Source organism: Lissotriton helveticus, chromosome 2_1 (assembly GCF_964261635.1).
Source record: "Lissotriton helveticus chromosome 2_1, aLisHel1.1, whole genome shotgun sequence".
Taxonomy (NCBI): Eukaryota; Metazoa; Chordata; class Amphibia; order Caudata; family Salamandridae; genus Lissotriton; species Lissotriton helveticus.
The window spans coordinates 718,237,312-718,254,178 of record NC_136059.1 but is presented as its reverse complement, the minus strand read 5'-3'; the positions used below and the strand labels follow the sequence as shown (position 1 = coordinate 718,254,178).

The 16,867-nt window shown below is 43.5% G+C and overlaps 1 protein-coding gene across 1 annotated transcript in view; it reads left to right on the top strand.

The window, feature by feature from the left end:
* Positions 1-16,867, top strand: part of CHD1 (chromodomain helicase DNA binding protein 1) — a 1,592,763-nt gene that overhangs the window by 90,563 nt on the left and 1,485,333 nt on the right. The window contains exons 5-6 of the mRNA XM_078675438.1: positions 2,603-2,670; positions 9,643-9,804. Coding sequence (XP_078531564.1) covers positions 2,603-2,670; positions 9,643-9,804 — 230 coding nt within the window. The remainder of the gene's footprint in view (positions 1-2,602; positions 2,671-9,642; positions 9,805-16,867) is intronic.

The following is a 16,867-nucleotide window of genomic DNA, read 5'->3' as shown; positions in this document are numbered from 1 at the left end:
ATGAACTGGTCAGGCAGATTTGCGTACGCTTTTCCCCCTGCACCTCTGATACCGCTGGTGGCAAGAAAGCTAAAGCAACACTCGATGACACTCATCCTAGTTGCTCCAACGTGGGCACGCCAACCATGGTACACCACGTTTCTAGAACTCTCCGTGGTACCGCATCAAAGGCTGCACCTCACACCCAGGCTCTTGACGCAGAACCATGGCGACATTCCGCACCCGGATCCGCAGCAGCTCAATCTGGCGATCTGGCTCCTGAGGTCTTAGAGTTTGGCTACCTCAACCTGCCTCCTGAATGCATGGACATCATCAGGGAGGCACGGAAGCCCACTACAAGAGCTTGCTATGCAGCAAAATGGAAGCGGTTTGTCATTTATTGTACAGCACACAACATTGACCCGCTGGATGCCTCCATTCCTAACATCATCTGCTATTTGTTACATCTTTACAAATGCAATCTAGCGTACGCTTCCATTAGGATACGCTTATCCGCCATAGCGGCTTATCTTCAAAACAGGCAGCATCTCTCTGTTTTCAGGGTGCCTGCCATTAAAGCTTTTCTAGAAGGGCTGAAGCGGGTCATTCCTCCCAGGACCCCACCCGCTCCAGTATGGAATCTCAACGTGGTCCTCACTAGGTTGATGGGCCCACCTTTTGAGCCTCTACATTCATGTGAGATTCAGTTCTTGACATGGAAAGTGGCTTTCCTTATTGCTATCACGTCTCTAAGGCGTGTTAGCGAGCTACAAGCGCTCACAATACAAGAGCCATTTATACAAGTGCATTCAAACAGGGTAGTGCTCCGCACTAACCCCAAGTTCCTTCCGAAGGTGGTGTCACAGTTTCATGTGAATCAAACCATTGAACTGCCCGCATTCTTTCCAAACCCAGAAACAGTAGCAGAAAGAATGCTCCACATGCTAGACGTTAAAAGGGCATTGATGTACTATATTGACAGAACACAACCCTTTAGGAAGACACAGCAACTTTTCGTTGCCTTCTCCGCACAGCACAAGGGCAACGCTATTTCCAAAGCTGGAATAGCCAGGTGGATCGTTAAATGCATTCAGATTTGTTATCAGAAGGCTAAACGCACTTTAACGGTCCCCCCCAGGGCGCACTCCACACGCAAACTGGGGGCCTCCATGGCATTCCTAGGTAACATTCCTTTAGAGGATATTTGTAGAGCAGCCACGTGGGCTACACCACATACATTTACCAAACATTACTGTGTAGATGTGCACTCCAAACAGCAGGCAGCTGTAGGACAGGCTGTTCTCAAAACTCTTTTTCAGACTTCTGCAGCTGGCACGGGCGGCCGCCGTTCATGAGGGGACTGCTATGTATTCTATGCAATAGATATGAATTTAGCAGCCCACATGCCTCGAACTGAATATGCTACTTACCAGTATGCATCTGTTCTTGGCATGTAGGGCTGCTAACATTCATATCGCCCGCCCTCCTCCCCGGCGCCTGTAGCAGCTGCAGACTACCTCATGCATTTCATCACTAGCATGGACATCGTTTACACTATCGCACTCCATCTTGCCACAATGGCTAAAAACAATCTGGGGATGGAGTCGATGCCCATGCGCACTGTAGTCCAGGGGACGAGCCACCTATCTCGTGATACTTCGAAGACTTCCAGGACAACAATGTGCAATCATCCGGACCCAACACTAGGCGGCGATCTATGCAATAGATATGAATGTTAACAGCCCTACATGCCAAGAACAGATGCATACTGGTAAGTAGCATATTCATTGTTCTTCAAGGCAAAAAAGTATTCCTATTGAATGAGGGTGCCTTTTCTTCTGTCGTCCATTGCGCTTTTGCATATCCTAAAGTGGGTTTGCAAACCCTGGTCTCGATCATTGGATGTTCGCAATAGGGGAATATTTGTTATGGCCTTCATTACAGGGCGCAGGGATCAAACAGGGGGAGCATCTCACTGCTGATTTGGGGAAGTGAGGGGTCACAGCGTGTAAAAAATAATAATTTGTTGCAGGGTTCATGAACCTGAAAAGTAATGTTTGGTTCCACATAGCCAAAACATTTACTTATAAAAACCCAACAAAAATACACGGGACATGCCCTGTAGCAATGGGTGGATGGGTTACAGAGCTAGTTGGATAGCAAATCCCCAAGACTATACTCTGCTGTTTACGAGCTATGACCAAGTGCAGCGGCGGCTGGCCATTGGAGAATATGCCTTAGTAAAGTTCTGCGAGCCGACTATTCCTGTTGAAGGGAAGGCCTTCATTCTGTGAGTTAGAGCAGAGGATTTCAACCAATGGCCTTCTGAAGCCACATAATCAGTAGAGGTTCATTTTCCAAAACAAAAAATTTGGCCAATTCTTTAGTCCTGCCTCAAAATTGCTGAGAGGGCATTCCTCCGCTATGTGAAGAAGGTGGCCTTTCCTCAAAGAGTACTGTGTAAGTTTGATTATTTCTATAATTTGCACTGCAGAGCAAACCACAGTATGCTGTAAATAATTCTTTCTGCTTTGATGGATGAATACTAAACCTTGTAGCAAAATAGTTCCAGGGTGAATCATATTGTTATACTCATGTTTGATTTTTTTACTTTTCTATACAGGATTCGTCCTCCAATGACAACTCTGAAGATGAGTCGTTGAATGGAAAGAAAAAGAAAAAACATAAAGAGTAAGTTATATTTCTAAATTCTGTAGTTACGACTTGTTTGAATTTGTAGTGCGGGCTTAGTGGAGATTATAACGTCTTCGAATTGGGTTACATAAACTTTAAATCATTTTTTTTTTCAGAGCTTTGCTTCCAGCAAGCAAATTACATGGTACCAATCCATGTCAAGTTTATTCTGCCCCATCCGTCTGTTGAACTTGACTGCTTGTTATTTTTGTAGAAAAGCAACAATTTCCAAACAGTTATGAATTATCACAAAGGGTGTTTTTTATAGAATTGAGACTAATTACTCATATCCGTTAGAGAGATTATTACTAATATATACAATTCTCCAAACAACTGTATCTGTATTGTACTGTTTTGAGATACAGATATGCAAAGGATACTTTGAGAGACAATAAATATCTTAACATAATGTATATGAAAGGTCTACTAAAACTACTAGTGTCCTAATACGTGAGTGTTACTAGGTCCAGGTGAGACAGACAACAACCAAAATGCATGGTAAAGTGTGATCAATTAAAAATGGCAAACGTCAAGAAAGGCCAAATGTCCAATTATGAAATAAAGTCAAAGGAACATTAACAGGTACATTCAAAAGAATTCAAAGCTTATTTATGGCAAATATGTCTGCAAAAAGTACATTTTCCATGGACTCTTGATGTCTTTTCGACCCTTTTGGTGCTGTAGGGTCATCACCAGGATGCCTACTTACCACTAGGAATAAGCACAATCCTTGCCAGGATGAACCTCCTAAAGTCACAAAATTACCCAAAGCCCAACCCTCTTGTAGCAATGGCACAGAGTAGACAGGCTTGATTTTGGGCAATGTGTAAAGTCTTTCTCCAGGACCAAAACAGTGATCAAGTCAAAATGCAAAGCAATAAATGCCCAAACAAGAAATATGAATAATTACATTTTTAAGTAGAAATAGCTCCAAGAAGCACAAAGTGCCGAGGATAGTTCATGGTCTCAGTAGACTGGAATGTAAGCACAATTTGAAGCTGACCATGATGGAGTCTTGGTCACATACACCAACCAGGTTTGTCCTGGCCAAAGGTTTTACTTTCTGACTTAGTCCATTAAGTCCACACACACTAACCCCAGCAATGTTGCTGAGGGTGGGAACCAGAGGCGCGGGGCCAAAGGGCGAGCCAGCCTAAACTGTCTCTTGAATACACAGAAGTGGGCTGCCCCTTGAATCAATTCCTATGTTTATCTACAGCAGTGGTTCCCAAACTTTTGACTCCTGAGGACCCCCATTGAGTCACCACTGGAAGCCGGGGACCCCCAAGCAATTTGTATGAGTTAAATTTCAAACATTAAAACAGTAATTCGAAAAAAATACACACGTGTGCACACAAAACAAATACTCAAAGTACTAAGGATTTTGGGGCCAGATGTACTACCATTTCATTTAGCGCCTCGCAATTGGCGACACATTGCGAGTTGCTAAATGAAATGTACAAGAGTGTTTTTAACACTGTTTGGTATTTCCAATGGGGTCGCAAATTACGAGGTTCATTAATATTAATGAGCCTCTCGCAATTTGCGGGCCCATTGGGAATGCCTGCCCTCCCAGCGATGGTGGCCTGCTGGGCTCTGCAGGCCACCATGTCTCGGACTGCTTTTAAATAATGCAATTTAAAAAAAAAAAATGCAGCCTGTTTACCATGCATTTAAAAAAAAAAAAAGAAAATTAAATGTTTTCGTTTCATTTTCTAAGGGCAGGCAGAGGTCTCTGGGACCACTGCCTGACCTTATAATTTTGCATGCATTTGCAAATGCATTACCATCTACTTGAATTAGGTGTAATTGTGACTGTTTTGCGACCGCAAAACATTTGTACATGGTTTTGAGACTCGCTATTTGGAAGGGAATGCCCCTTCCAAATAGCAAGTTGCAAAACCTATTTAGGGAGTCGCAAACAAATTGCGACTCGCGAAATAGGCTATGTACATGGCCCAATAGGTTTTTGCATGCGCAAATGGGTTAATAATTTTGCATGCATTTGTAAAGGGGAAGGGGTCCCCTGGGGACCCCTTCCCATTTGCGAATGCATTACCATCTACTTGAATTAGGTGGTAATTGTGACTGTTTTGCGACCGCAAAACATTTGTACATGGTTTTAAGACTCGCAATTTGGAAGGGAATGCCCCTTCCAAATAGCAAGTTGCAAAACCTATTTAGAGAGTCTCAAACAAATTGCGACTCGCGAAATAGGTATGTACATGACCCAATAGGTTTTTGCATGCGCAAACGGGTTCGCGAACCCGTTCGCGCACATAAAAACAGATCGTACATCTGGCCCTTAGTATTTTATATTGAAGTAATAGCCCCTCTGTCATATGTATTTCATTTGTTTTATAGCATCTCTCATACCATTGTAGGATGTCGGAGCACTTTACATCACACACATATAGAGACATTGAATCATACATGTAAATCGGTGTGTATATAAAATGTTTAAAGAGTGCTTGGTCTGGAAAAGCACAAACTCAGGATTCAGAACATAACACAGTGGCTAGCATTGACTTTAACATTAACAATGTATTTCCACCCAAATATATCTTTTTAGCAGCATCAGGATAATGAATAACTGTGACAAAATATAAGTTACTAACTGGTACCATGCAGTTTGCAAGTAGCTCTTTGATGACAGTTTATAGGTCCCTCTGCTAGATTACGATTGTCACTTATGAAGTGCACAGTAACAAAATAATCTCTGTGACAAAAGCAGTAACCACGAACCTAGGCACATAAAATACTGCTTTTTAAGATGCATGTTACACGTTCTTTGCAGTAGGCACATTAACCCTCTGTGCTACATTAGTTAAATCAAAGCTGCCACTGCACAAAACTCTCCTCACTCTCCAGCAGGTACATTAATCACTGGCATTCTCTTGACACTTTTATTGTTGCTGGAACGCTGCTAATTATACAAGAAACTTTTCTGTGCTTTTAAAGCGGTTGTCTACGGACCCCCTGGGAATGTGTCACGGACCCCTGGGGGTCCGCGGACCACAGTTTGGGAAACACTGACCTACAGAGTTCTGTAAAGATGCACTACCAGTGGGGGCATCTCATAAAAAGTTACGGACTGGCCTCACACTGCGCCGGGTGTCATGCTTCATCGGCTATCCTCGCCCTCTAAAAACTTGGTTTGATAGAGGGCGGGCATACACCTGGAGACAGGGATGCACTACTAAATCTAAGTGATGGCCGTGGGGGAGTGATACATGATTTAAAAAACATTTTATTAGTCCATGTGCTATGCTTTATTCAAATGGTAAATGTATTGTGGTTAAAAACTAAGTGAACGGTGGTATGGAATATTATTCTCCCTTCACCGTATGAAATGGGGTCCACATGTTTCTGCTGAGGTGTCCCCGAAGGGTATGTAGAATTCTTCAGGACCTAAAAAAGGGGGGAAAAGGGGGGCGGGTTGTATAGCCTATGTATCCACTTCCTTTTAACTAGTGAAAAAATGGAAGGAAAATCCTGTCGCTAGATCAGGGGAGGGGCTAACCCTATGTAGATGGACATTTCCCTCTTGGTATAGTACCTCTGAGAGTAACTCTGTAGAGAAAGGAAAAACAAAGACAAAACATACAAACCAACTGTATGAGTATGTAAACAAATAGTTTATAAACGTCATCCATCCCGCGTCATTCCTATAGCGCGCGTGGTGGTGTGAAGTGGTCTTTATGAGACACGTGGCAGGTGCAACGTGTACTCACACCGTTAAAAAGTGGTTGAAAACCAACTCTTACCCTGTATTTCTACCCTAAATGCTCCATGGGAGGGCTGAGGTGGAAGGACCTACTCAGACTTTCTGTAGGGAAAAAAACACATAAAATCACTACTGGTAGTTAAGGGTTAGTCACCAGTATTCAGAAAGAACCAGGACCAAGGTTCCTAGTTAAAGCAAACATAAAAAGATGAAATCCAGAACTAATGGACCACCTATTGATTAAAGTTCACACTAGCTGAAAGATTATTTTGGCGAAAACGAAACACTGGACAGTGACCGGACCAGCACTGGACTACGGAAGAAGTCCACTTTCTCTCCCCCGAAATAGAACATATCCTGCAATGTCCTGGCATTTGAACAAGCGGTCCTCACAGAAGTGGAAAGAATCGACTTCAACAATATGAGGGGATTCCAGAATATGACCAAAAGAGAGAGAACGGCTCTGGAGTAATTGAAGAACAACCATGACATAATCATCAAACCGGCAGATAAGCGGGGTGCCCTAGTCCTGATGGACTATACTACGTACAAAGAGGAATGCTTACGCCTGCTATCCAACACCTCGAGCTATGAGGTACACCGGGAAGATCCAACACCCCGCATCATGACCAGTATCAAGAACATGGATTTTCCTTCCATTTTTTCCCTAGTTAAAAGGAAGTGGATACATAGGGTATACAACCCCTCCCTTTTCCCCCCATCTTTAGGTCCTGAAGAATGCTACGTACCCTTCGGGGACACCTCAGCAGAAACATGCCGACCACATTTCATACGGTGAAGGGAGAATAATATCCCATACCATCGTTCATTTAGTTTTTAACCACCATACATTTACCATTTAAATAAAGCATAGCACATGGACTAATGTAATGTTTTTTAAATCACGTATCACTCCCCCACGGCCATCACTTGGATTTAGAAGTGCATCCCTGTCTTCAGGTGTATGCCCGCCCTCTATCAAACCAAGTTTTTAGAGGGCGAGGACAGCCAATGATGAAGCATGACACCGGTTGGTGTGTGAGGCCAGTCCGTAACTTTTTATGAGATGCCCCCACTGGTAGTGCATCTTTACAGAACTCTGTAGATAAACATAGGAATTGATTCAAGGGGCAGCCCACTTTTGTGTATTCATTAGTCCATTAAGTCCCAATCCACTACTGGAATACACTTCTAAAGTCCCCCAGTACCTGAGGAGAGCCACTTGAAGGCTCACATGGTGTGTGTCAGAGGTCAGCAGTAGGGTCCAGCCCAGGTCCAGTTACCACTTTTTAGCTCGGCAGTTGCACGAATGGCCTCTTGAAGCTTATTGTTTCCCAGTAGCTTGGACAGGAGGCAACTCTTTTTAAGTCTAAGATCTCTAATACTAGTCAACAGATCCACAAAACTAATAAAAGCATTTGGGATTATCAAATTTGTGAGATGGATTTCTGTCTTTCACAACTGCAGTTCCCAAGCAGGAACCATGGTAAAAAGAAACCTACTTGGCTACTGCAAGAATGAACATTTCTCCTGCGCCAACCATTTCAGGATGTAAAAACATGTATGTAATGAGTGTGATATAATGACTCCTGATGTAACAACTGAAATCTACGCAGCATAGGTTGGCTGCCCATCGCTGACTGGACACAGGAATTGAGTGGAGAACAGGCCCCGTGGCCAAAGCCCTCTCCCCCACCTTATTTCTTTCCCCGAGGAATTGGCCTCTTGTGGATGGTGTTGCAGCCATTTTTTGCTGACCTATCCTAGCATGGAGAGCAAGGGTTAGAAATCAAGTGCATACAAAAAAAACCCTGAAATTTACTGAAAAATGGTTATGGTTTTGTTTCAAACGTAAAAACACTGAAGTTTATCAGTTATGGTTTTCAACGCAAGCAGCACTTGCCATACCTCACACTACCCACATGCTCAAAATACCATTTTGGCAATGGCAGTGAAAAGAATAAATAAAACAAATATGCATCAAGCTGCATGGTGGGTAGTGCATAATGGGTTCTGCTTTTTGGAAACCATTAGTGCAAATCTCAGTGGTTTATCACATTTCAACTCTGTTCTTTTCAATGAAAATATAGCATATACTTAACAAATTTCTGTTCAAATTCATCCAGCTCAAAGTTCAAGAATGAAGCTGCATTCCAAACAAATTTAAAAACTTGAACATGACCCACATAAAAACAATTTTATTCATCCAAACATCAATAACGGCAACAACAAAAAATCCATACATGTGGCCGAGGTGTTTCGGCATAAGGCCCTCCACTGGACCAATGTCATTTTTCAGCTCGACGTGGGTAGCACTAGGTACTCCAATGCTTAAAAGACTTTGCTGCAAAAATAGGTTTGTCACGTTTCTAGCTCGGCGTAGATGACAAGGTGCTAATCCATTGCTTAAAAACTCTGCTAGAAAAACAGACATTTGAGGTGAGCCGATTTAGGGCATCTGTGGTGTTGTTCAGTGCTCTATATAAAGGTGCGGTTCTCCACCTAGAATTCAGGAACTATTTCTTGTGTGTGTGTGTGTGTATATATGTATGTATGCATAGTGCTTGAAGCAGTAATGCGCATCCCACTTGCGAGTTGTATGTTGCATTTGAAAATTAATGAATAATCGAACCAGGGACTTCCATTGTGGAAAATTTGGATAAGTTGCTAATTTGAATTTGTACAGCCCAATAAAGGGCTTGATGTGTATGATTTGTAAACAAAAATGCAGAGACCTTGTGCGGTTGATAGGGTGCATTTAAAACCAAATTAATTGCAGGTGGACAAACAGCAGTGGATAATTGTTTGTCCTTTAACTCTGCAGACATCGACAACAAATCACCGAAAAGCACTTGTCAATAAACTACATATCCCTAATGGATTGGTAGGCGTGTAAAATGTTCATGACTGAATTAGGTTGTGATTGTTTACAAAGAAAATTAAATAATGGAGGAACTTACAAGTTGGTTGAACCACCCTGGCTTCTTACTGCAAACATTACATTTTGTCTATGAATAAACAGTAAAATTAACCTGTCCCAAGTGCCTCATTTCTTCATGCGAGGAGGTTTGGTAATTTGTCTGACAGGAGTTGCCACTGAAGGAGTCAACACCTGATTAGGATCAAAGCCAGAGTTCTTACAAAGAATATTTTAGTTTACAGTTATACGATATTGCAGTTGGAAATTTTTCTCAGTTTGTAAATAGAAAATGCATTTGTATTTTTCCCCTGTCCATTCTTAGTGAGGAATGGAATATGTCCAGGTCTGGTTCCAACTCTGAGTCAGATACAAGCTCCAGTTCAGATTCTGAATCGGTAACAAATGGACAGAAAAGCAGCTGTGAGGGAAGTGAATCGGATTACCATCCAAGCCACAAGGTTAAAAGCAGGAAACCTCCGAATAGGTAAGAATGATTGTTCATTTGTCTGAATGAATGTTGACCTTTTAAAAGAATTTTTGAGACTTCAGTGCATGAACACTCCTTATCCAGTGACACCAACTGCTGCATCAAGTGCCTCATGTTTCCACTTGTCAGGCAGGATGCAAAGATGGGCTTCTCTTGTGCATCCCCTTACTTTTCTTTTGGGGGGGGGGGGGCGGGGGGGAGGTGCTGCAGCGATTGTTGCTGATTCCTGACACCGTCAGGAAGGCCCGTCAGTACCAGTAAGAGGATTGCCGCTGTCGTTCCTATGGGCCCACGGCTGTCAATCAGGAGTGAGATCATGAGTATGCATATATATTTATGAGTACCTTCATACTCGATTGGTTATTAATGCACCAGACCAGCTTCCATAGTCAATACCGCTTTCATGTAGGAAATCAGATCAGAATGTTTTAGTTCTTTCAAAATAGGAAGACCTTCTGCTGAAACTTGATGTTCGAGGCATATGAGCTGCAGATTGTACACTTAGCATTAGATCGCCACCTGGTGTTGGGCTCGGATGATTGCATGTTGTTGTCGTCTTGGAAGAAGTCTTTGTTGTCACGAGATAGGTGACTCTTTCTTTGGACGATAGTGCGCATGGGCATCGGCTCCATCCTTAGATTGTTTTTTTCCGCCACTGGGTTCGGATGAAAGTTTTCCGCTCCGGCTAGAAACGCACTTTTCCAGCACTTCGAAGCGCAAAAAACTTCCCAAAACTCTCCAAACTAATTTCGATACCGACTAACATAGTCTCGACTCCATCAGCTCGATTCCGGTCGTTGACGCGGGCCGTTGGGCCTATCCACGCCGTGAGGCCTACACCTCATGGAAAGGACGCCATTCAAGAGATGCCCCGGGTGTGGAGCAAAGTTTCCACGCAGTGACCACCACGAGCTCTGCAATCTCTGCTTATCGCCAGAACACGACGAATCCAGCTGTACAGCCTGCGCGTCCTTTCGAGCCAAGAAAACGATCAGAGATCGGAGGGCCCGTCGACACAAAATGCAGAGATCATCTCCGGAACCGGTGGATATCTTCGACGAGGAGGTTCCGCTCGTCCCCGAAGAAGATTCCGATGATCTCCAAATCGTATCCGATGCAGACGACTCAGATGACTCCATACCATCGGGTCAGCGTGTGAGTACTACTGCCCCTGCACCACACACAGCACCCAGACCAAAGGCAAAGGTCAACACTCCGCCTCCGGGGTCCAGTCGCAGCCGAAAATCTACTTCGACAGCCCCGCCATCGAGCCCGGCTCCAAAGAAAGTAACTAAACCTTCTGGTAGCTCGGTACCGAGCAAGCCGCATGTGCCGATCCCACGAGCTCCCTCGGCACTGAAACCGAAAGAAGTCTCGGCTCCGAAACCGTCGATTTCTAAAGACAAGGGTACGAAGCCAGCGCCCGATGCCTCGAAGCCGACGAGACCAGCTTCCACTCCGAAGACAACGTCTTTGGTGCCGAAATCGACAAGGCCTGATTCCGACGTGTCAAAGCCCTCGAAACAGCCTATGACACCGAAAACAACACCTTCGGTGACGAAAACTACGCCAAAGGACACTGTAACAACTCCTAAGGCTAAAGACAAGCAGCAACCTCATCCGGTACCGAAAAAAACAGTGCCGACAAAGGTTCCACAAGGAGAAGAACTTTTCCAGCCAGATCCTCTGCAAAAGAAGATCTACATTGACCCAAAAACAGGTCATGTGTCCACTACACCACACAAGAAAAGGAAGGCAGATGAAACATCCACACCTGTGGTCCCTGCCAAGAAGAAGGACTCTGCCACATCCCCTATGCACACATCTTCACCTATACTTCCTTCTCCTTCATCTCCTGCTCCTCCTAATAATTCACCACAGATGTCTCCTTCACATTCTCCTCCTTTATCCTCACACTCACCTCAAAATGATGATGAGTATAGTTTAGGAAGAGGAATAGACACAGATGAGCCTTTCCCATTCCCTATAGATAATACAGACTGGGAGTACCCAAACCCACAGGATACACCAGATATTCCTGACCCACATTCATACCCATCAAAACCTTCTCCCCCAGAGGATAACATTGGCTTTGGGCACCTATTGAACAGAGCTGCCATTTACCATGGGGTCACTATGCATTCTAAAGCGGCAGAGGAAGATTTTATATTAGACACATTTGAACAATCGCAAAGATCTGTTCAAATTCTTCCTATGATCAAAGGGGTCATTAAACATGCTCCAGAAATTTTTAAAGACCCTGTACGTACTAGGATTTTGAACCTTACAATTGAGAAAAAATATAGGCCTGCACCTGCAGATCCAACCTACATTAAAGGACAACTACCATTAGATTCACTAGTTGTGTCAAATGCTAGGAAGAGAGCAAACTCACAAACGTCAGGCGAGGCACTCCCACCGGATAAAGAATCCAAGGTCATAGATGCCTCAGGCAAAAGAATAGCTGCGCAAGCTACCAACATATGGCGTATAGCTAATACACAAGCCCTCCTTTCCCGATATGATAGGGCTCATTATGATCAGTTAGAGAAACTGCTAGAACATCTACCTGACCAATATAAGGCACAGGCAAATGATCTTATACAAGAAGACAAGCTTATTTCTAATGCCTCAATCAAGTGCGCACTAGATGTAGCAGATACTGCATCTAGAGCTGTAAATACTAGTGTCGTACTTCGAAGACATGCGTGGCTACGCATTTCAGGGTTTAAACAGGAAGTACAAACTACCATTTTAAATCAACCATTTAAGCAAAAACAATTATTTGGACCAGAAGTAGACACAGCACTTGAAAAAATGAAGAAGGGTACAATCTATTTGAGCTTTATGGTCCACACAAATTAGAGGTTCCTTTCGTTGCTCCTTCTATTGAAGGGGCTCCAAACAAACTGGTGCAGACAATACAACGTCCTTCAAATCCAACACACAAACATCCTCTAACAAGGGATATTTTAGAGGAGGATATAGAGGGAATAACAACAAAGGAAGAGGTCGGGGTAACAACAGTAATCAAACCTCTTCCACTACAAAACAGTGACTTTCCTCTGCTCCCTCAACAACATTCCACTCCTGTGGGGGGCAGATTAACGCAATTCCTGCCTGGCTGGAACTCCATAACAACAGACAGGTGGGTAAGACAAATTATCCAGTATGGCTACTGCCTAGAACTTACAGCAACCCCTCCACACATATCGCCCAGGCAACGTCCAATGTCTACCGAACACCTTACTCTGCTCAAACAAGAAGTTCTGTCACTTCTACAAAAGGACGCAATACAAATAGTTCCTTTTCAAGAACAAGGAACAGGGGTTTACTCGCTGTATTTTCTAATTCCCAAGAAGGACGGGACACTAAGACCAATTTTCGACCTCAGGCCCCTCAATCATTACATACAATCAGATCATTTTCATATGATCACTTTACAACAAGTGCTCCCACTGCTGCAACAAGGCGATTTTCTCACAACACTAGACCTGAAGGACGCCTACTTCCACATTCTCATGCATCCTGCTCACAGGAAGTATCTAAGGTTTGTACTGGAAGGACAACATTATCAGTTCAAAGTCCTTCCATTCGGAGTGACAACGGCACCACGAGTATTCACAAAGAGCCTAGCAGTAGTAGCAGCACATCTCAGGAGACAACAAATACATGTCTTCCCATATCTACACGATTGGTTCATAAAAGCCTTGTTATTCAATCAGTGTGTTCAACACACACATCAGACAATTCACACATTACACGACTTATGGTTCACAATCAACTACACCAAGTCGCACCTGCAACCCTCTCACATACATCAGTATCTAGGGGCTACAATAAACACGTCTACGGCTCTAGTGTATCCCAGTCCAGCAAGGATACAGAACATTCAAGCCTTAGTCACAGCCTTTCAACAGCAACAATCTCTGCAAGCCAGAGTGTTCATGAGACTAATAGGCATGATGGCATTTTGCATCTTCATAGTACCATATGCAAGACTACAGATGCGTTCGTTGCAGGAATGTCTAGCACAACAGTGGAACCAGGCTCAAGGTCAACTAACAGACCTGGTGTTGGTAGACAGCCGCACACATCGCTCTCTGCAGCGGTGGAACACCAAAAACTTGACAAAAGGGCGGCCGTTCCTCGAACCTGTTCCACAACTCGTGCTCACAGCAGATGCATCCCTCACAGGATGGGGAGCCCATCTCCTACATCATACAACTCAAGGACAATGGAACAGTCAACAAAAATTGTTCCATATCAGCCATCTAGAGCTGTTAGCAAATTCTTAGCTCTTAAAACTTTCCAAGTACTAATACAGAACAAAGCTGTCTTGATCCGGACGGACAACATGACAGCCATGTATTCTATACAAAAACAGGGGGACACACACTCTCTACAACTGTCCCAGCTCGCACAGAACATTTGGGGATGGGCCATTCCAAAGAACATATATCTGTTGGCAGAGCACCTTCCAGGAGTTCACAATCAGATAGCAGATCTGTTGAGTCGGCAGACACAACAAATTCACGAATGGGAACTACATCCGCAGGTTCTTCAACCATTCTTTCACAAGTGGGGTCATCCAGACATAGATCTGTTCGCCACACACGAAAACGCAAAATGCCCAACCTTCACCGCCAGGTTTCCACACCCGCTGTCCAAGGGCAATGCGATATGGATGAACTGGTAAGACAGATTTGCGTACGCTTTTCCGCCAGTACCACTAATACCATTAGTAGTACGCAAGCTCAGACAACAGTCTCTCAAACTAATCCTAGTAGCTCCCACATGGGCACGTCAACCGTGGTTCACCACACTGCTGAACTATCTCTAGTTCCACACCAAAAGCTACGACTGACTCCATCCCTGCTAACGCAGAACCATGGAGACACCCAACATCCAGACCCAAATCAACTGAATTTGGCGATCTGACTCCTGAAGTCTTAGAGTTTGGTTATCTTAACCTACCACCAGACTGTATGAACATTATTAAAGAGGCCAGGAGACCTACTACCAGAGCTTGTTATGCTGCTAAATGGAAAAGAGTTGCCATTTATTGCAACAATAACCAAATTGATCCCCTGGATGCTTCCATCCAGAATATCATTTGTTACCTTTTACATTTACCAAGGTGTAACTTGGCATATTGATCCAAAAGCCTGCACCTTGCAGCATATTTACAAAATAGACATCTGTCTCTTTTCAGAGTGCCTGCAATTAAAGCATTCATGGAAGGATTAAAAAGAATTATCCCTCCCTGGTTGTCACCTTCTCCAGTATGGAACCTAAACGTTGTTCTTGCAAGACTCATGGGACCCCCTTTTGAGCCTTTACATAAATGTGAACTGCAATTCCTCACGTGGAAAACAGCTTTCCTAATTGCCTTTACCTCTCTTAGAAGAGTAAGTGAAATACAAGCATTTACAATACAAGAACCATTTTTACAACTACATCGTAACAAAGTGGTTTTAAGAACTAATCCAAAATTCCTTCCAAAAGTAATAACTCCTTTTCATTTAAACCAATCTGTAGAGTTACCTGTGTTTTTTCAAAACCCAGACTCTGTGGCAGGAAGGGCTCTACACACATTAGGTGTTAAAAGAGCTCTTCACTACTATATAGATAGGACTAAGTCTTTTAGGAAAACAAAGCAACTGTGTCTTTCTCTCCACCTCATAAAGGCAACCCCATCTCTAAAGGTGGGATTGCAAGGTGGATTTTAAAATGTATACAAATATGCTATCAAAAAGCAAAACATACATTAACAGTTCCTCCTAGAGCGCACTCAACACGCAAACTAGGAGCCTCTATGGCTTTCTTAGGAAACATCCCCCTAGAGGACATATGCAAAGCAGCAATATGGTCTACAACACACACCTTCACTAAACACTACTGTGTTGATGTGCAAGCCAAGCAGCAGGCTGCAGTAGGCCAAGCTGTGCTTAAAACTCTCTTTGAAACCACTGCAACAGATACAGTTGACCACCGCTAGGGGAGACACTGCTGCACAATCGATGCTAATTGTACAATCTGCAGCTCATATGCCTCGAACGGAAAATGCTACTTACCAGTATGCATCTGTTCTTGGCATGTAGAGCTGCAGAGTTGTACACTCCCTCCCGCTTCCCCAGGACCTGTATCTGTTCCAGTTTTTATCTTAGATGCACACGCACGGACATCTTTTTTCTTTACTTCTACTAACTCCATCATTTCCCATCATGGCGAAAAACAATCTAAGGATGGAGCCGATGCCCATACGCCCTATCGTCCAAGGGAGGAGTCACCTATCTCGTGACTACAAAGACTTCTTCCAAGACGACAACAACATGCAATCATCCGAGCCCAACACCAGGTGGCGATCTTATGCTAAGTGTACAACTCTGCGGCTCTACATGCCAAGAACAGATGCATACTGGTAAGTAGCATTTTTCTTTCTTTGCAAGATAACACATAGAAGCCTGCACTTTGGAGTTCAATTGAACAGGATTGTTGTCTTTTAGGGCTGGTGTGTATCATTGTAAAACTGGTAAATTTCCTTAAGACAAACCTTTAAGTTCTCAATCCATTATGGAATTTATTTTTGTAAACTCTCGCCAGGCCTGTGCTGAATGAGCATGGCATTGGATTCCCCAGGCTCCTGTGCTTCTTCAGATGGGTTATTTGGGTCAGTAGATCCTGAAACTAAACCTTCCTACCAATGATTTGCTGAAATCACATTTCAGAAAGGTAGAGAGCAACATTTTTCGTTTAAAATCTACTTCACCATCTCCTCGAGGGACTATGTGGGAAATAATTCCTCCAATAGCAAACCTAGTAAGAACAACAAGATAGACAAGATAAAAATTAATAACTTAATAGAGGATGCTTGAGCTGTTTTGGAGAGATACTGATGTTATTGCTGAAGACTCGGTACAGGAGGTGGTACCCCATTCTCTATACACACAATAGTTGAACAATATGGCTTACCATATCTATACTTGGAACAACAAGAGAGTCAGGGAAGGAAAGGAGACGCTCCTATTCCCTTGGAATAATCATACAAAAACAACAA